Source organism: Clarias gariepinus, chromosome 6 (assembly GCF_024256425.1).
Source record: "Clarias gariepinus isolate MV-2021 ecotype Netherlands chromosome 6, CGAR_prim_01v2, whole genome shotgun sequence".
Lineage (NCBI taxonomy): Eukaryota > Metazoa > Chordata > Actinopteri > Siluriformes > Clariidae > Clarias > Clarias gariepinus.
In genome coordinates this window covers 19,379,444-19,401,161 of record NC_071105.1, presented here as the reverse complement: position 1 = coordinate 19,401,161, position 21,718 = coordinate 19,379,444, and the positions used below count along the sequence as shown (strand labels likewise).

General features: G+C 37.6%; 1 protein-coding gene across 2 annotated transcripts; it reads left to right on the top strand.

Annotated features, from left to right (window-relative positions):
• Positions 1-505: 505 nt before the first annotated feature.
• mtmr14 (myotubularin related protein 14) lies at positions 506-21,217 on the top strand. Of its 2 annotated transcripts, XM_053498574.1 has the most exons (19): positions 506-1,320; positions 2,862-3,010; positions 5,768-5,876; positions 6,022-6,097; positions 6,551-6,611; positions 8,096-8,218; positions 8,475-8,548; positions 8,680-8,750; positions 10,822-10,896; positions 13,591-13,657; positions 13,834-13,919; positions 14,155-14,231; positions 15,128-15,164; positions 15,266-15,336; positions 15,749-15,807; positions 15,990-16,104; positions 16,284-16,460; positions 17,683-17,841; positions 18,593-21,217. In XM_053498574.1, the coding sequence occupies exons 1-19, from the start codon at positions 1,201-1,203 to the stop codon at positions 18,771-18,773; spliced, it is 1,887 nt and encodes a 628-aa protein (XP_053354549.1). In that variant the 5' UTR covers positions 506-1,200; the 3' UTR covers positions 18,774-21,217. The 2 variants fall into 2 exon arrangements, with proteins under 2 accessions (XP_053354549.1, XP_053354550.1); XM_053498575.1 differs by lacking the exon at positions 17,683-17,841.
• The last annotated feature ends 501 nt before the right edge of the window (positions 21,218-21,718 follow it).

Sequence of the window (21,718 nt, the reverse complement as noted above, 5' to 3'; positions counted from 1 at the left end):
TGCTTGGCGGGTTTCCCCTGGGTACTTTAGTTTCCTCCCACAGTCCAAAAACATACAGATTAGGCTAATGGTCATTCACAAATTGCCTGTAGTATGTGAATAAGCGTGTGTGCGCTATGATGGATTGGTACCCACATACACACTGAGAAAGTTTCCAGGCCCCTCTAGGACCCTGTCTACAGGATAAAGTGGTATAGACGAGTGAGTGAGTAAAAGTGACTACATATCCTCATTATTTATTTCAGGTTTGTTTATTTAGTATTTCCTTGTGAAGGGTTCACTTTATTATTTTACATTATTTTTAATGTACAGTTTTACTTACTTACTTTAAGTAAGTAATTTACTTTATTAATGTACAGTTTCCCGTCTTTATCCTTCTGCACGGCTGTTAAGCACTTCAATTCTGTGCAGGGCCAGGAATGTGCCATTTGAACAAGCCCCCGACGTCTGATTGACATCATGACGTCACAATGCGGAAGTGTCTATGACGCGGACGCGACAGCTTCCTGTTTACTACTCGCTGCCGTTCCATGTCTGCGACTCGGATTGCAACACTCAGAGCGACCTGATTTGACTGTAGGACCCTCAGGTTATTTTGTTGTTGTGTTTTCTTTGCACAAGTGACAACCGTGTCATGGTAAACTCCCTTTAATACATTTGCAACATTTGGAGTTTTTTTTAATTGAAAAATGAAGACGTGACGGTGAAGCGCGTGGCTAGGCCGGGAGTCCTCTGGGTTTCCTGAGCGAAGTGTCCGGTACTCGGTCGGGGTGAGAGGGGTGGATCGCACACAGAGAATATGAAAGTGGTCAGTGGACGAGAACCGTCGTGCTCAAGCAGTGTCGTTGTTTTCTTTTGTGACCGGACGAATTTGACAGTTTGTTAGCGGTACTTTTTGCGTGTTGCAGAGAAACGCTCCGTGTTGTCGCTGCTGGTCTCAGTCACGGAGAGAGAGAAAGAGAGAGAGAGGTTAACTAGCTCGCTCTGCTAGTTAACAGACCAGTAGCGTAGAGAAGGGTTCAGCTCGCCGGGACCCTGAACTCTCGACGCCTCCCCGACTCCGGCCCCCTGAAGCGGGCGGTGAGGAAGAAGCTGGCCGGGAAGGGATGGCCTGGAGGCGGCTCCCGGTCTCACGGAGCGGCGCTGTTTGAAGGAGGCCGAGTTCGGATCGAGCACGAGGCGGCGGGCCGCGGCGGAGTGATGATGGCCACAGGCAGCTTGACTGCGTCCGGGGCCACAGCGCGGAAGAGCGAGGACATAGCCGATCTGATAGACCTGTTCTCCAAGACTCAGTACAGAGCGAAGGAGGTTACCCCACGGGTAGGACAACTATTACGCAATATGCCGTGCATAATCATCTGTACGGTCTAAAGATTAGACAGACCAATACACACACTTAATACCAAACATAACTGTAAACACTGATCAGACATTACATTATGACCACTGACAGGTGAAATGAATAATCTTGTGTTAATTATCTCCTTTCACTGGGACCTGAAACTATATGTTATGTATTAGGCATCAAGTGAACATATTGTCTCTGAAGCAGAGAAAAATGGGCTAGACGACTGTAACTCCAAAACCGCATCTCATATGGGACCTGCAGTGCCCAGGACCTACCAAAATGTGGTCCATGGGAGGAAAAGCAGTGAACCAGCAGCAGGGTCATGGAGAGCGAACAGAAGAGCTACTGTAGTTCAAATTGCTGAAATGATTAATGCTGGTGTTAAGAGAACAAATGGTGCATCACAGTTTGTTGCATAAGAATTTGGCCCCAAATTCTCCAGATCTCCATCCGGTTGAACAGCTGTGGGATGTGCTGACAAAACAAGTCTGATTCACCTTGCAACAGGACTTAAAGGATCTGCTACTAGGATGGTTAGGTTAGCCAGATACTACAGCAGGCATTCAAAGGTCTAGTGTTGTCCATGCCTCGACAGGTCATGGCTGTTTTGGTGGCAAAATGGGACATGCACAGCATTAAGTGTGTGGTCATAATGTTAAGGCTTAACACTTAATATTCCATCACGGTTAACACTTGATATTCCATTTAAACATTTAATACCAAACCTGGATATATACAGTTGACACTCTGTATTCCATTTACACATTTGATACCCTCAGTCACAAATGGTTGCCCATGAGTGCTCTTAATCACATGACACATGGTTAGTAACAAGTAAACATTTCTCTTAGTGAAGACACTGTGAGAGTCATGTGGCTACTTTCATTATCACTGACACGAATTTTACCCACCTCATGAATATTACGATATCCTTCACTGAAAGTGACACTGGGCTTCCCATGATTATTTTTTTGTTCTGGCAGTTGTGGTGCATTTATTTAAGACTTATGTTTTTCTCTTTCACTTCCTTTTATTTTTACTAGGATCATAACTGTTAAAATTTTAACCTTCATATTGTAAAAAGCAGACAGACCTAACACAAATAACTATTACATACTGTAAAATCTAAAATACACAGCTAGTTTGCTGGACAATAAATATCCAACTGCCTCTAAAACATATACAGTTTTATGTGTGTTACAAATTCATGCTATCTACACTAAATATAAATGTTGTTTATGATGCTGAATAATTATTCCCATTAAAAAAGAAAGATTGACAAAAATTGTGATTTCAAGATCAACCTTTGTAGGCCAACCACAACCAGTTTTCAAGTGAAAGTTGCGTTGTAAATGTTATAAAACAAACATATGACACTGCCTTGCATCAGATAATTCTTTTTAAATTGAATTTCATTGCTGCAACTCTGTGTGCAAATCCACATCCCTGTAAGAGAAAAAAGAGATTTGATGCCTGGGGTGTGTACTCTGTTTAATGCTAGTGCTGTTGACAGGTGGAGAGAATAGAGAAGCGATGCCTGGAGCTATTCGGCCGTGACTACAAGTACTGTGTGATCCAGAACAGCAATGGCGAGGTGTGTGGCCACTACCCTCGCCATATTGTCTATTTGGAGTATGAATGCACTGAGCCCAATAAAGAAAGGTAAAGAAGCTTCAGGCTCTCATAGTTAATGTATCTATTCTAAAATGATGCTTGTTTTAGTTACTTAGTTTATGTTTAGTTAATTTTTGCAAATATTTCAGAATATAGTGGATATAACACACGTTAAAAAAATTAAATAAATAATTTATTATTATTATTTTTATATACGCAAATATTTCATTTAACACGTGACTGTTTTATGAGCACCTTTTGGAGGTCTTTTTTTGGGAATGGTTTTCATGGTTGTATGCTTGAATATAGGGTGAAAATGGACATAGTAGGAGCTTATCTGACTGATCCCAGCTGATGTTAACAGCTGGCAACCGGACTAATAGGTTAATTAACTAAAGTTCTTTCTTCTTTCACACTCTTAGTAGTGTGTGTTGCTGCTGCTATTTCAATTCATTTGACCTCCATTCAATTCAAGGAGCATTTTTTTTGTCATGAGTGTAGGCTTATATATTACAGTTTTGCCAAATCAAATAATATTTAAATCGTACAGTCATACGTTGTGTAATGTACACGATACATTCTGTATGCAATATGCAAAACCTGTAACGAGTCTGTAGATTATATATTTAGTGGTAAATATTAGTTGGGCGACAATGACCATATACTTCTGTTTTGAAAGCTGTGCTGTTTTGGTAATAGATGCTTATGCAAGGAATGCTGGTTGGTGTACGTATGTTAAATGTGCTCTGGGTGTAGTAATAGTAAATAGTGGTGGGATTGTCAGGAAATACAAGTGCTTTGTACAACCTTTGCTATGTTAATGGTTCATGGTGAAACTCAGAAGAAGACAATGGGGGTTCAAAAGATTACTTAATCTGTACAATGTTAATTATCGATGATGATCCTTAATTTAATAATTATCATTAAACATGTAACTTATTAACAACGTTCTAACTGACGATGCTTGTTTTGCATTATATTTTTCTTTAGCTCACATGTGTGTGCACGTGCAATTAAGGGGGGATCCAATATTTTTAGCCCCCTTTTTTTTTTTTAAATGAACCGGGACAAAAGCAGTAAATTTCACAGTCTTATTATTTAAATATAAGTATTAACCACTAATTAATAACAGTTAATTGATTAACATGTTCCACTGTCTATTATGAAAAATGTGATAAATTTGCACATTGAAATTACAACAAACTACAGTACACTATGTACAAAGGCCAGTAACGCTGTTTGACTATCATCAAGAGATAAATGATTTGTACAGTATGTAAGTTTTGTATGTATTATACCTTTACACATGTGGCAGTGCTATTGCACTGTATACAAGAGAGACCTGAGATACTCATGTTGTGTGCCTGAAGCTGTTGCGTTTGCTATGGTCGCTACGCCCTGATCTGAAGCAGGATGAATGCTATTAAAACCTTACAGGACCACGGGCGTATATTTAGTCAGACATTGCCCAACATTGACTGTAATAAATAGATAATAATGAAAGAAAATATTAGTATGACTTATACTTTTAAAAATGACCGCAACTAATAATAGCAAAAAGTAATGCTACAATTTGTGACTATGACAGTAATAGTAAGAATACAAAGAGCAGTACACGACTAGCTAATAATAACAACAGTCAATACTAATAACAGAAGAGATTTCTAGGGTCTAACTTTGTAATGTCTTGTTGGAGCATAATATTGCTGTCATGTCAGAAGGAATAGATACTGCTGCTTGGAAAAACTATATGGCTATTAGTGCAGTGTTACAATGACTGATGTGTATTGCCAGGGCCTCTGGACAAATTGCATTTTCATAACTTGAGCTGGAACCTTTACCTGCAATATTTTTCTTTGGTAACATCTGGTTTAAGATATCATTAAAGGCTTGCTGTTGATCATCAGACTCTATTATTTTGCAACAATAGTGTACAGTAACGCCAAACTAATACATTAAATGTTTACTTGTTACTTGGGTCATATGTTACACTATGTTAGTCTCTTCACGTCTTTTCTTTATACATTTGTTCCACAATTTGTTTTCTGTAGAAGTTTGTGTTTACATGTGTGTTTCTAATAAATGTAGACTTTTTTTGTAGAATGACTATTCCTATAGACCATCTAGGGATTAATGGGAAAAATCTCAGATTCTGACTGTGTGGTGTGATGTGTTCTATATTTTTTACATGTGATGTGTCTTAACATTATTTATCCAAGCTAAGTTAAATATAAAGAAACATGCAGCTATAGTCTGTAATGAATTGAGCTGGCTATCCTAATATAATTATAACAGAATAAATTTTATTGGTTTACAGAAAATAAACAAACAAACAAAAAATGCATATTAAATTCAGTACCTCTAAGAGCTTTATTTGTAATATAATTTAGATTTAGTTTTATCTTATCCAGATAAACCAGGACCATCACAAAGAAATTTTAGAAAAATGTTATGTTAATAACAAAAGTACTATATGTACAGGTATACAGTACAAATCGGACTGTATTAAATGGAAACGATTGTTATTTTTTAACTATTGTATTGAATTGAACTACTTACTTTTTACTTATGTTTAATCTTGACATTCCCAATAGGGGAAGCATTTAACATCAAAACTATCATGCAAAAACTGTGGATTAAAGTAAATAACATTACTTTGTTTTGCCTTATAATTTCTAATTACTAAGGTCAACATAATTGCAGTGCACATATTTCTAAATTTCCTTTTTTAATCATACGTGTTTGTTTTTTAAAAGTATTCAGTCATACATAAAATCTTAATTTAATTTCTCTTCTTTCTCTTAGTTTTGAGAGTACGGTGCAGATCAACAAGTTGCAGGATCTTGTGAACCGCAGTAAGATGGCCCGTTGTAGAGGAAGATTCGTTTGTCCAGTCATTCTCTACAATGGCAAGGTACAGCTACTTGTTTGTAAAGGAAAGGCTTTTTAAAAGGAAAAAAGGCGATTAAAAATAGACGTGTGTAATTGGTGCTGGCTGAGCAGTCTTTTGTACTTAATGTAGTTGTTGAGTACTTGTGTATATTTGGGTTCTCTTGTAGCATGTGTGCCGATCATCAACGCTGGCAGGCTGGGGGGAGTTATATGGACGCACTGGCTACAACTACATCTTTTCAGGTACAGTATCACTATACCAGACTTCTCCATGATTCGGACATGACTCTCCATGAGTATAATCTTCTTTATTTCTCACATCTTCCATCTCCCTGCTCTGTGCATTTCATCTTGTACAAGGAAGCTGCCAAGGCGCTGACAGTTCCTTTCCTTATCTTAAAATAATTACATGACTAAAATCCAAAATTAAAGTTTTTATCCAAGTCTTTGATAGTGGTCTGGTTAAATCAGCTTAATGTGAAGCGTAGGTGGCAGTTGAAAGCAGTATGGAAATGAATCAGTCATTGAGAGAATCATTTAAAATTGTCCAAATATATCCATTATGTTCACGTTGCTTGGACACATCACATGATGCCCTGCTTTGTGAACAGCAGCACTGTGTAAAGGAAGTGAAAACTGTGGGCTAATTACAGAGTCACATGTTGAGTTTGTTCCACGCTTTTTCCCCCCCCACAGGGGGCTCTGATGACACATGGGCAGAATCAGAAGATGTTCCAGAAGATGATTCTGCTGTCCGGTAGGAGCGCAAACCACACATTTGTTCATTATGCAGACAATATTTGAATCTTGAAGTTACAAAATGAGTAAAAAAAAAAAAGCGAGTGAATATTCAGTTCCTTATTTTATTCACACCTGCCTGCTTGTAAGTTGACCTACCACTGGTATACTTAAGTTTATTTCAGTTTTCCAAGTTCAGATTTTTAGTAACGGTTACAAACAAAAGAAGTCATTTTTAAAGCCGTACGTGACTTGGGAGTTAAATAGCACCTTGCTATGAAAACATTTATTTTTTAAAGAATTTGGCAGACACCCTTATCCAGAATGACTTACATTTTCTGTCTCATTATACATCTGAGCAATTGAGTGTTAAGGGTTTTGCTCCATGGCCCAACAGCGGCAACTTTCGGGGACTTTCCAATCAGCAGTCCAACGCCTTAACCACTGACTTACCGCTGACCCATTCATGCTTCGTTCTTTTTTCACCATCAGACCTCCCTACCCTACTGAAATCACAAATGTAATGTGATTATTTGTTTATGAATTTATTTATAATAAAAACTTTCCTCTCTAATTTGTTCACCTGCTGTTTTACACTTCCTGCCATCTCTCGGGTTTTCACATGCACTTACTTTGAGATATGTAAATTAATTGGAAGAGCCTATTTTCTTTTCAAGCGGGCAGCGTTACACCCACAATAAAACACTACAGTATGTTCTGCTTTTAAATTCACAGAAGTGTTTGACAGGGCAACATTCATGGCATTTCAACATTGCAAGTTAGATTTTTAGGGTATTACAATTGTAATATAGATGATTTTTATTTTTTTTTAAGTACCTGTAGACCAAAAGATAGAAAGGACTGTAAAATAAATAGGTTCACAAATGCTAGTGATAACACTAAGAAGCCCTTAGCCATGTTTCCCCAGAAGTAGTTGTATGGCTAACTGGAACTTGCAGACTACTTCCAGGGAAAAGGAAGTTACATTTGTGCTAAATACACTATGACTTTTCAATATACTTTTCAGAGATACTCTTTATCTCTGTGGAACTGCAGAAGCTATATATCAGTCTCAGCTGAACTTTGGAATACATTTTTGCTTAGAACAAGGTTTGTGGAATCTGACCCAGTTTACTCGGATTGTACTTGCAATCTGGGTGACAAACCTCAAAGTTAGTATGCAGAGCAGGAAAATGTATATCAACCAAGACTTACTGTAATGTACATGTATGTACTTTAATTTTCATTTAAGACAGACTTAAAAAAATTCAAACTACCCCTTTAAAGTGAAAGCTACCAGGTAAATTTGGATGTCCCCTTATACACCAAAGATGTGTATAGATGTGATCAGATGCACACACTTTGGACTTTTTGTTCTTTGCTTTCGCCTCTAATTTTGTTCCTGTTCACCAAATGTTTGATCTCCATTTAACCATTTGTCTCATTTGTGCATCTTGTTTCGCTCTTTATTTATGCCTTCCTGTGTTCTGGGTCCATGTGCAGGAATGGAGATTCACAGCTGTTTGATAAAGTGAGGGGTTCAGACATTAAGCTGCTGAAGTATCTGTCTGTACGCTACATCTGTGACCTAATGGTAGAGAATAAGAAGGTCAAGTTTGGCCTCAAGTGAGTACAGATCTAACTGAATCTCATGACCCCACATTATCATACGCACACTTAAACTGAATCATGATGACTCAATGTCACTTCTGCTTTTGATTAAACATACAAATGGAAGTTGTGTGTTGCGGTTTCATTCACATAACACAATTACTGTCGTGTGTTTTTTCCCTGACAACATGGTAATCTAATAAATTTTTCCTGGGTTATTTTTGCCCCCCTTCCCCCCCCCCCCTCCTTTCTTGTGTATTTTTCTATTCAGTGTCACATCCTCTGAGAAGGTAGACAAGGCCCAGCGGTATGCAGACTTCACCTTGCTCTCTGTGCCTTACCCAGGTACATGCTGTCTCTCTCTCTACATGAAATTGTTTAGAAATTAAGTAGAAACCTTGCCATACTTTGTGGATAGCTGAACTCAGTTCAGTTCTTTGTGAAGAGTAATTTTCTGTATTCTGAATCGGTTTCAGGGTGTGAGTTCTTTAAGGACTACAAAGACAGAGACTACACGGCAGAGGGACTGGTCTTTAACTGGAATCAGGTGCAGTGTGTCCTCTAGGCATTCAAGTTCTTTCAGTTTATTTTATTTATATCAGTGAGTATTTTGTACACTTGAGGCAATTGACTCCCACACTATTGAGTAAAGAACACTATTTTCACATTTATAGAGCAGGAGGAAGTTCAGGTTCTCCTTCTGAGAATGCTTTACACCGATCAGCCATAACATTATAGCGGAAATACAGTTGCAAGAAAAAGCATGTGAACCCTTTGGGATAACGAGTTTTGCATGAATTGGTCATAAAATGTGCTCTGAGCTTCATCTAAGTCACAACAATATAAAAACACAGTCTGCTTAAAATAATACACACATTATATGTTGTCATGTTTTTATTGAACATAATATGTAAACATTTAAAGTGCAAGGTGTGAAAAATTATGAGTCCAATCAGTGTGATGATATTGGATGTGTTGCTGAAAACTGTCCTGCCATTTAAAAACACACCCTAATTTTGGGTTTACTGATTTCAAGAAGCATTGCCTGATGTGAACCATGCCTCGCCTACGATCAAGAATTGTTGACTTGGATGAAGCTGGAAAGGGTTACAAAAGTATCTCCAAAAGCCTTGATGTTCATTTGTCCATGGTAAGACAGACTGTCTACAAATGGAGAAAGTTCAGCACTGTTGCTACTCTCCCTAGGCGTGGTCGTCCTGGAAAGATGACTGGAAGAGCACAGCGCAGAATGTTTAATGAGGTAAAGAAGAATCCTAGAGTGTCAGCTGAAGAATTGCAGAAATCTCAGCACATGCTAACATTTTTGTTGACACATCTTCAATAAGGAAAACATTAAACAAGAATGGAGTACATGGGAGGACACCACGGAGGAAGTCGTTGCTTCACGTTTGAAGTTTGCAGAAAAGCACCTGGATGTTCCACAGCACTACTGGCAAAATATTCTGTGGACAGATAAAACCAAAATTTCGTTGTTTGGGGAAAAAACACAACACAATGTGTGGAGAAAAAAAAAGACAGCACATCAACGTCAAAACCTCTTCCCCACTGTAAAACATGGCAGAGGGAGCATCATGGTTTGGGGCTGCTTTGCTGCCTCAGGGCCCGGACGGATTGTTGTCAGTGATGGAAAAATGAATTCCAGAGTTTATCAAAATATTTTGCAGGAAAATGTAAGACCATCTGTCCGCCAACTGAAGCTCCGCAAAGGGTGGGTGATGCAACAGGAAAATGACCCAAAGCATACAAGTAATTCAACAAAAGAGTGGTTTCAACAGAACATCCCACGAATATTGTTACACTGAAACAGTTTTGTGAAGAGGAGTGGCCCAAAATTACTCCAGATCGTTGTGCAGGTCTGATCTGCAACTACAGGAAACGTTTGGTTGAGGTTATTGCTGCCACAGAAGGGGTCAACCAGTTATTAAGTCCAAAGGTTCACATACTTTTTCCACCCTGCACTGGGAATGTTTACATGTTTTGTTCAATAATAACATGAAAACGTATAATGTTTGTGTAGTATTATTTTAAGCAGACTGTGTGTGAAGATCAGAGCACATTATATGACAAATTCATGCAAAACTCCACGCAATCCCAAGGGGTTCACATACTTTTTCTTGCAAATGTATTTCTAATAATATGTAGGTTTCCTCTTGTGCCACATGAGCAGCTCTGGCCCCTTAGGACCATGGCTGCACAAGACCTCTGGTGGTGTGCAGTGGTGTTTGGCACCAGGATTTGAGCAGCAGTTCCTTTGGGTGCTGTGGGTCTGTGGAATGGATTTGTTTGTTTGGCCCATTTCATGGGTGCTCAGTCAGATTTGGATTTGGGGAGTTTGGAGGTTCTCATGTGCGGAAGGATGTGTGCATTGTGTGTTCTGATGCTTTGCTATCCTGGCCAGCATTGACACTTTTAATGGGTTGTGCTGCATTAGCCTTTTTGTGGGATTGGATCGGACCGGACAGGCTAGCCCTTTATCCCCGCGGACATGGGTGCTGTTATATCGTGTTATGGCTGATCGGTGGTTAGATTAATGTTTTAGATTAGCAATATGATGTTCATTGCAAGGAGTTTTTTGGTTTTGTTTGTTTTGTCTCCAGGACTTTGTGGATGCTCCCCTGACAATCCCTGCATGCTTTACAAAGAACCTGAACATTGACTGGAGTGAATATCAGGTAAATGCACTCTTGCTGCACTATGACAGAAACGATGGAAATAATACAAAAGTTCTCCTGCACAACTCATTAGGGTTTACAATCATACTGCTTTCATAGCTGGTCTCATGTAGCACCCAGACAATCCAATCTCCCCCAAACACACACACACACTTTTTCCAACATCATAAACTATTTTTTACCACCATCTGCTGAAAGATTATGAAACTGCAAGCACTGATTAGCGATGTTTGAGCTGCTACTACTTATTCAATGTATTTGCATAGAAACTTTGTTTGCTTATTTATGGTGTTCAAATTGAAAGACACTAGAATAAGAAATCGATTATAACTTTTGAATATTCTAATTGTAATATTGAAATATCCATATCTAAGTTATGTATATTTAGTATATACATACATAACTATAGTAGCACTAGAAAGAATTTATAGTTTATTTGACAGGTTTAATAATGTGACATATGGAGAATTTTTTTATTTTTTATTTTTTATAACGTATCAGCTTAATGTTTTAACCTGTGTCACTGCAGTAGCAGCAAATGCCTGTGTGTCTGGTAAAGTTTAATCTTTTAAAGTTAAACGTCTTTTTTAAAAACTATTTATTGTTTAGCAATCTAACATTTTAAAGTTGAACAACATAGCCAAGCAAGAGGTCAGTTGAACACTTGCAGCCCTGGGTCTGGTACTTTAACAATCAATCAACAAATGCATGTTTTCTGTTTAAACAACAAAAATCTCTATTATACATATTACTAGTGGATATGAAGGATCAAGGGTTAAGGGTCCAACTAAGTCAGCTTGTTGGTGGAAAGGCTGAAAGGAAATTATGACCATTATATCAGACTTGAGCCTTAATCACCAAGTCATCTCTACTCCTTAATACCAGCAAATTAAAACAAAAATAAATGCTTTGTTAACTAATTTCTAACAGGTTGTGTTTGGAAATTTCATGCACTTTATGCATTTTAAAATGCTGAGTTAGAGTTAGTTAAAGTAAGTTTTTTTAGGTTTTTAATGAATTTAAGGTGTAGTTTGCAGTGTGAGGAGCAGGACCGAATATTCACTGAATGTGTATTGCTTGCTACTTGCAACTGCCAGAGGAATTTGTATATTTAATTCAATTCAATTCAACTTTATTTATATAGCGCTTTTAACAATGTTCATTCTCACAAGGCAGCTTTACAAAAATGAAAGAAATTCTTTCATTCAAAAAAATAAATAAATAAAATAATAAAAAAAATAAATAATAAATTGTGTATGTGTGAAAAAAATGGTCTAGATGATAAAGAGATGAATGAATAAAATGTCTCTAATGAGCAAGCCAAGGGTGACGGCGACAGTGGCAAGGAAAAACTCCCTGAGATGACAATAGGAAGAAACCTTGAGAGGAACCAGACTCAACAGGGAACCCATCCTCATTTGGGTGATAACAGATAGAGATGTTATAACATTTAAAAAATATATATATAGATAAGTCCAAAAAGGTATGAAAGGACAGTATGGAAAATGGCAATTAATACAAAAAGTTAAGTCAACTGTCAAATCTGACTATACTGAAAACACTACATTAGCGGATTTGTTGTTTGACTGTGTAAATTTAATTGTGTTTCGAAAATATTTGTTCGTTTCAGATCTGATGACTGCAACATTCTCTAAGTTGGGACAGTTGACGGTTTAACACTGTGTAACATAATTTCTGTTAATAATTTGGCACTGAAGACACCCTTTGATCAAGTTTAGCTAGTGGGGTCCCCCCCTGCATTCCTCCATTATGCACATCTTCAGCTGAGGAATTGTATGGTTTTTATTACCATATTTTGCGCTTCGTGATTGTTTCACCCATTTTCAGTTGGAGACACATCAGGACTGCAGACACCCGTACTCTGTGTTTAGCAAACAAGACTCTGCGCCCCTTCCCATCTCAAATGAGACCAAACCCAGAGACGTCTTCAACGTCTCCTGGAGCGTATTGATGTATGACTTTAAGTGGCTCCATAAATTGCAATCTGTAATACTTTGGCAAATGGTGTTAATGGACAAAGGTTTACTAAAGTGTTCCCGAGCCCACATCATGATATCCACTAGAGACGCAGGCCGGTTTTAAGACAATGATGTCTGAGAGCGCATTCAGAAGTGGTTTTCAGCCCTGCCCTTTATGCATCAAGATTTGACTAGTTACCTTGATGATATTGTGTACCATCGAGTCTGCAAGGCCCAAAATCTGTCTAGTTTTCCTCTTGGGAACCTTATCCTAAAAGCACTAGATAATTTGCTGGTGTACTTGTTGGCAAATCATTAATTCTCGAGACCCATCCTTGGTCTAGAAGCACTAGGCTTCTCTTGGAAGCTCCTTATATACTATAACATCATTAAAATATACAGTATGTTTACCTATTTAGTAACACTTTTCTCATCACTTTGTAATTTTAGCTTGTCACCTTGTTATTAGTACTAACTTGGCCCTGTCCTAACTCTTTGGTGGTATTACAGCCAGCGGATTTGAAATGAAGGCATTTTTTTTTTTTACAAACAAATCAAATCACATGGTAAATCATTAAATAATGTGTCATTATAGAGTACTTAATATAATATATTTTTTTTACTATACTTTTTTGTTTTTTGATCCCATTTTACATATTGGCCCAACATTTTTGGAACTGGAGTTGTGTTAAGGTTCCTCTTGTGTTTTTCTCAGTCATGGGACCTGGTGCAACAGACACAGAATTACCTGAAGCTGCTTCTGCACATCATCAATAGCGATGGTATGTATGCACAACGTCTCAATATCTTAAACTACTCTTACAGGATAACTATCCATGTTACTGCATGCATAACATTTGAGCAGTGTGTGTAATTAAAATGAATAGGCTATGTCTCAAATAAATACTAATTTTACTAGATATAAGTGTAATGTTAACTGTGCATGTGTGTGCTGCAGATGAAAGTGGTTTGTTGGTGCACTGTATATCAGGGTGGGACAGAACTCCACTCTTTGTGTCACTCCTCAGACTCTCACTGTGGGCTGTAAGTATTCATTTCTTATCTTTTCTATTTTCTGTTCTGGCTCTCCCTCTCTACTTCTTTTGTCTGTCATGATGCTGTTCCCCATGTTTGCTTTGTGGGTAGTGGGAGTTCAACTTTAATCCATTTTTCACCGTCTGTCTCGCTGTTTTGTTTATAGACATATTATTTTTTAGCATAATAAAAATCTTAATCTTATTACATGGGATAAGGGTTTAATCTTGTATACTGTACATAGGATGGTGCTGTTCATGCAAGCCTGGAGCCAGCTGAGATACTGTATCTGACTATTGCTTATGACTGGTTCCTCTTTGGGTGAGACTTGTATTTATTTTTTAGTTATTTATTAATACATACTGTAGTAGAAGCATATGTAATATTTCTATAAAAATCTGGTGCATGCCTCATGAACTTGCCTGCAATATAGCTTCCATAACATGTTATTTATTTTTGCTGGGGGTGTGGGAGGGGGTTCATTAAAACCTTACCTTAAGTGTTTTCTGAGATCAAACTATTAAAGTGGACAAATAAACCCAAAAATCTCCAGAATAATAAAACAAAAGCAGGCATAACTGACGTGTTTATTTTTTACACTGAGAGAGGAGATCAAGAAAAAATATGAAGTAATCTCCCTAAAGGCCACAATTATTTTACAGGAGAATCCCCAGTTGTTTTTTTCTTTACTTTTTTTTTTTTTAATGAGACCAAATGGCAAACCCAGCTGGAATTCTGACAAAATTAGAGTTTTATTGTATTGTCTTTTTACTATTTTCATGCAATTACTGGAACATAAACTGACTTTAGGCAGCTCTACTTGGTTATACATGCTAAGATTCAATTAATTTACATTTAAACCTTGCATGTCTGAACATAGTACAGTAACTACAGTGTACTGATCTTAACCAAACCTCCAGGGCCCTCAACATTTAGCAATTAAAAGTAAAAAAATGGAAAGATAGGCTAATATGAAGAACAAATTCCTTGTGAATAACCTTTGATTTACACTATTCAAATTCTTTTTGTACACTGTATAATGACTGTATAAATACATTTTTTTTTTCTTTTTGTGCTGTCGTATTAACTTGGTCTCTGCCATATTATTACAAGACATTAAGATTATATGATCCCATGCTGTAAATACTTTTGTTTCCAAAAAAAGTCAATTTTACATTAATTGTGTTTAATATTATTCCTGTTGTATATCTCTGCAGTCACATGCTGCCTGATCGTCTCTCTAAAGGAGAGGAAGTAAGTCTGAATATTGGATTAGATCATTAGAGACTATCATTATACTTTCCTACATTATCGTTTATGATCTAACTTATCCTGTTATTCTGATTGATTGGCAGATTTTCTTTTTTTGCTTCAATTTTTTGAAGCACATTGTGTCTGAGTATTTCTCAGTTGTTAGGAAGCCGAGGTGAGTTTTACTGTTTTTTACTTTTTTGATAAAGCTATATTGAATGTTTTGGCTAATTTAACACACTCTATACTTTTATTAAAATATGCTCATAATTTTTTTTACTGTACTATACATGCCTTAGCAGATAATATGCATTGTTTATTTATCAAAGCTGTATACTGCTTTTCTGTTGTTCTGTCACATGGGTCTTACATAAATTAAACGCAAATCTGTTTTTGTATCATTCTGCACACACAAATATATTTTTCTCTACACCTTAAATGAATAAGAAACCAACCCCCCAAATGTCACTGCTTTCTCAAAGCCCTGCGAGTACAGTGTCCTTGAATTTTTCTTCTACTATTCACTCTATTAAATATGTGTTTTTTTTTCCTTTCTATCTGTGTCTCTTTTTCTTGTAATCTTACAGAAGGAAAAATTCTCAATTCAAAGACACTGATTTCACAGTGGATGACTTTTGCCAGCTACGTAAGTCAGCCACTTTCTTTAGCAGAGTCTGTTTTTTTTTTTTTTTTTTTTTTTTTAAATTGCAAAAATGCTTTCATTGTAATTGAGAACAAACACTTGGATATAGTCCTTGGCAGCAATAGCGCACTGAATGCGTCTGAATGAGCCTTTTTAAAAGTTCTGTCTTCTTGTCTTTCTCTCAGAATCCAGAGACAGGGGTAGTATGACCAGTTTGAGTAGTGATTTCTCTTTAATCACAGAGGATGCTGCTGCTCCTCCCAGTCTGTCTGCTGAGCCTTTGGAGCTGATCACTAGCGGGTACGGTTTTCTTTTTTTAAAGGCACTTTACCTTTAAATATATATATATATATTTTATATATATATATATATATATATATATATATATATTTTTTTTTTTTTTAAGGCAAAGGCTTCTATCCGTCACCCTTCCTGTTTTTAAGCAATTAATTAAACTTCTTTGTGTTGGTCTTCCACAGAACAAAAGCTATGACCTCGTCTCCTCAGACCGTGGTTTGGAACCGTTCTGTTCCATTTGAGGAGCGACTACCTCATCCACTTACCGAGGGCAGGTCCTCAAGCTCCTCGTCCTCCAACCAATCAGACCAGGGATTTATCCGAACAGGCAGCAGCCCGCTGGCTGTGCCGGGGAGAAGGTAAGTGAATGTGATGTGATGGTGTGATTTGACAAATGTTTGCAATAGTACTAGAGTTTGTTTTTAATACTGCGCATTGGCTGCCTCAAGTAAAATGCTGTTTGCCCAGCTTGATGTTTATTGTTTTCTTCTATAATCGTCCATGCCAAGTTTGAGGAGAATTGTTGAGATTTGGTAAACTTTCTGATAGATATGATTTGGTTTGGCAGGCATAACTGATGAAACTTCTCAAACAAGTTTCACTGTGTGGACTTCTTTTAGCCAGCAGAGGCCTCCACAGCCTCAGGGGTTTGAGCTGGTGCATGGTTGGGTCACAAAAAGACACTAAGATTGACAGATAGCCCTCACTGTTTTTATTTATTTACTGTGTATATATTTATTTTTTTATATGGACTGCTCACAGTTAAGCTAAACATTTGTGGGTGGGTAAACAAACTGGTCAGTGGGCAGGAAGGCATAGTGATTATCCTAGTTCAGTGATCTGAACTTTGGTGCATTTAAAGCAGAAATGTTTTAATGTCTTTGTAGTGGCACAACAGAGAGCTTTGTTGTCCAGGTCCTTGTTGTAGTCATGAGTTTAGGTTTCTACGTTATTTCCACGTCTGTGTGGGTTTTCTCTGGTTTCTGTGACTTACTTCTTTCTCCCAAAACAATGCTGTGAACTGGGCTCATATGCGGATGTGGGTGTGCGCATGTGTGGGATGCCCTGTGATGGACTGGTGTCCCATCCACAATGTATTTGCTTGACCAGGATAAGGCAGTTACTGAAAATTACTGAATGAACATTGTGTTTTCTGGATCCATTTAACTAAAGGTTTGTTCAGGAATAAACGGTGTGAATGAAAAAATATATATTTTTTGTGCCTACAACAATTATTACTCAAACAGTAACAGACACATGTTTCTCTCTGTCAGATTTTGGCTTAGCTGCTAGCTAATACTTGGAGCCCTTTCACTCTTCTCATTGCCCTGCTAGTGCTACAGGCCAGGCCACATTTCTATCCCCTGCATGCATTCAGCCTAGTTTTTTTTTTTTGCTCCTTTCCTACTTCCTTATCTCTGTAATTACGTCTCTTCACTCCATCTGATGCCTCTGATGCAATTTAGCCCTATTTCTCACCCTTTGTCCCGTTTTGATGTTCCCTAGCAATCATGTGAGAATGATGTAATTGCAAGTGAGGCTTTCCTTTTTGTTTCTGTGCCTTTCTTTTTTCTCTCTAAGGTCCATGGTGGAGTATGCACGTTCGGGGTCTTCTATTTCTACAGAGTATGGTAGCTGGCAGATTGTCTCAGGCTGTGGGAGCATCCATGATGCAGCTCCTCTTCCTTTGGAGTCACCCCTTCCCTTCAGCTTCCAAGATGAGGGGCCCAGCGGCCGCATGTGAGTCTCACATGCTTCCTCTGTCCTACCTCACACTCCTTCTTTTGATCATTTCTTTTTCCCTCCCATTCTTCTGCTTTCCCGCCCTTTTTATTTTTGGCCCAGTGGCACAGGGTTGAGCGAGTGAGAGGGCTGCTGCAGCAAATGAATTACGTGTACGAACTTTCATGTATGCGATTATGAGTGGTTTGATTCTTTGGTAGCTGTTCTTTAAACTCACGTATAAAAGGTTTTTTATGTTCCTTTTATTTAGAAGATGGATTATAGGGCAGTTGTGTAACTAATGTATAAAATACAAATATCAACGATCTGTTAGAAGGACATTACCTAAATAATTGGCCTCTGGATGGGGTAATAAGAATAGCTAAAAGAGAAACAAGAAGATATGAACAAGCAATTTCTCTCTTCATATCTTGCTTATTTCTTCCCTCTTTTTTTCCCCTCTGAGCTACTCTTTCTGCTCAATCAGGCAAGCAAATTGAATGTATCTCCCCAACAGGGCAAGCAATGTGTGCAAATAACATCCAGCTCCATCTCCTTACAGTAGATTGCAGAGAGGACCAGGATGTTTGAGATGCTTTCAGTTGTTTGTTAATTACCAAACACAATTTAACTTATTACCTCATTAACAGCTCTGTAATAAAACTCTTCTTTATGGAAAAGAGAACACTGTAGTTGTTCTGTCCCTTTAATTCACTTTTAAATGATGGTCCATCTCTCAGTCTTTCATTCTCTCCCCCTCCCTCCGTAGGTGTACATTTGTATCCGAGAGGCAGGCCCGTTTGGAGGCAGTGAGAGAGTTGTTCCTGGCAGCTTACAGCTCCACGGTGGGGCTGAAATCCTCCTTTCCAAGTCCATCGGGAGCCATCTCTGGTCTGCTGGAGCAGTTTGCTCGTGGCGTTGGCCTGCGAGGCACCAACACGATTGTCTAAACTTAATGTCCCTTTCCTCCTGTCTCCTTTTTCCTCATTTATTTCCAATTCTCCATCTTGTCCTCGGTAGCAAAGACTCACAACGGGAATGGTTCTTACTTTTGCTGGTCTCCTTAGTCTGACAATTTATATCATTTTCATCTCTGAGCCCTCCATTTAATGTGATTTATCATCCAGTGAGCCAGTGTCTTGAGTAGTCCAGAGTTATAATGATTTCTCCTAAATCAGTTCCAAAAAAGCCTGACACACCAACGTGCGTCCGTAAACTTCACTCCATTAAACAACTGTTTTCAAATAGATCTGCAAAACTCAATCCATATTGACATTCTGTTCATTTTTCATTGCCCCGGTTTCCCTTCATTATGTGCACACCATTCTACCAGGATGTAAAAGTGCCAAACTTGAACCTTGGGACAACCTTTTATTTCTTTATTTTTAATAGTTTTTACACACCAAATCCGACTGTTTAGGAAACCTCAAGTAAATTTTTTTTGTTTTGTTTTGTTTTATTCTTTTTTTATTTTATTTTTTTAAATGTCCCTTATACTCTTTTATGTATTTATAGTGAATGGCAGAATGATAGAGCCTGAACACGACAAAGGAAAAAAAGTTTAATTTCTTTTTTTGTTTTGTTTTTAATAACTCTTCCTAGTGATGTAGCTGCATTGCTGCTCAAAAATATATAGAGAAATGAACAAATTCTTAAAATGTAATTTTTATGTGGACCTCAAAGGCTGTGCTTGTGTTGGGGCATCAAACCTATGAACATATTTTGTAAATTGTCTTTTGTTTATAATGCCTCTTTTTGTCTTAAGGTTCACTTAAACACTTGAATATATAAAGCATTATAATATGAAGTGTAAATAACAAGTACAAAAACTGCTTTGTGTAGGAATCTGGAGGGAGGGAGGGAGGACTGTTATTTTTTTCTTCTGAACAGAAGAAGACAGGTTTTGTCATTAAAATAACAGTGGAGTTCCTCATTAAGCTATTGTAACAGCACAGTTTAAATCATTTGCTAATGTAAAATTATGCTCTTGCTCCTGCCTCTGTAATTTTCGTGTGTTTAGTTACATTTCAGTAAGCTGCAGGCCGTTGTATGGCCTCATAAGATTTGGTTCATGGACAGAACCTTTCAGAGTACTTTATAACATATTTTTTTGACATTTATGTATTTGCCTTATGCTCATGGTTTGTGACTTCAGAACTACTACTGTTTAGAATCTTCATTATCTCTTATGTTTGGCCATTAAATCCACTGAATCTCCAAAACCATCTGCAGTAGAATGATTATGCTGCATGAAAGTATTAACCAACGTTAGCTTTCATGTAATCTGTTATACCTCTCAGCTACATTGTGGCCGTATTTAGCAGTGAAGTGAAACCACCTCAACTTACATGCAACGTGATTAGTTTGGGCTGCTCATGTGGTTTTAATTTTGGTTAGGGCAGGCGTTGCTGTGATGCTTGATGGTGATTGTTACATGTCGAATACGAAATTAAGGCAGCACTTGAAAATTAGCATTTAGCACTTGGGATTTATGTTCTTAATGCCAAATGGTTTTGATGGCCTTTTTACCTCAGGACCTCCGCGTGTTGTGCCTTTCTTTCTGTTAATATTGGCCTACATTATAGATTGTTTATACCTGGGAACTATTGGTGTATATGTTTTTCATTTTAAACACATTATTTGTATTACTTCAGAGTCTTCAGTCTAGCATTGAAATACATTTTGATTTTGGGATGGGCATGTTGCGAATCTGGCCATGTTTTTTTTTTTTTTTCCTTTTTTATTATTATTATTATTATTATTTTTTTTTTTACTTCAGTTAACATTTGACTTCAGTAACTAAATGACAGATCAGTGTATCCTTATAACCTTATAAATGTAAGAAATTTAGAGTGTCAAGAGTCACTCTGTTCATTAAGGATTTTTTTTTTGCCCACAAAGTCTGCCAAGATTATAGGGAAACGTTTTCATAGTCCACAAACAGTTGTCAGACTCACAAATAGAACTCCATCATTGAAACTAGTATAGCAAATGATTATAGCAATAGCAAACAAGCACCTTGCATGGCCTTGCATGTTTTTTTGTTTTTAATTTTCTTTCATATATTCCAAAATTCATGTTTCACATAATTGTCCAGTGTCTTTTTTTTTTTTTTTCTTTTCCTTCCTTCCAGGAAACATTTGGACTTTTATTTTCATTTTAATGGTAATCTTTACTTTAACCATGTTTTAATGTTTTTTTTTTTGTTTTTTTTTTAATAATTTGCACACATTGTGTTCTGTTCATGGTGAGTGGTGCGCTCTGTCTTTGTACAGGTTTTGTTTTTTTGGTTTGTTTGTTTTATTTTATTGATTTCTCAATCTCTCAATATGAAGGAGTGGCTGAGGAGATATGGGACAGAAGCTCTTCCAGTGAAAATAAAAGAAGACATTAAACTTAACTGGTTTTGTGTATCTTCTCTGTAAACCCTGATATCTTTGCAGTTGGACTGCTAATCAGAAAGTCATGGGTTTAAATCCCAGCAACACCCAGCTCTGACTGTTGAGCGTTTGACTGAGGCTTTTAACCCGTAACTGCTTAGGCGAATAATAAGAAAAATGTGTGTTGCTCAGCAAAAGGTGGTCGGTAAAATTGTACCTATGACAATATCTTTGCTCATCCATTCGTTGTCTATACAGCTTTATACTGTATACAGGGTCTCTGGGGGCCTGGAGCCTATTCCAGGAGACTTAGGACACAAAGCAAAGTACACCCTGGACAGGGTGCCAATTCATCGCAGGACATTTTTACACACATTTACACACGACGGGCAATTTTGGAATGCTAATTATTACAGACTGTGGGATAAAACCGGAGAAAACCCACCAAGCATGGGGAGAACATGCAAATCCATGCACACAGACACAAGCCTGAAATCGAACCCTCTGCCCTGGAG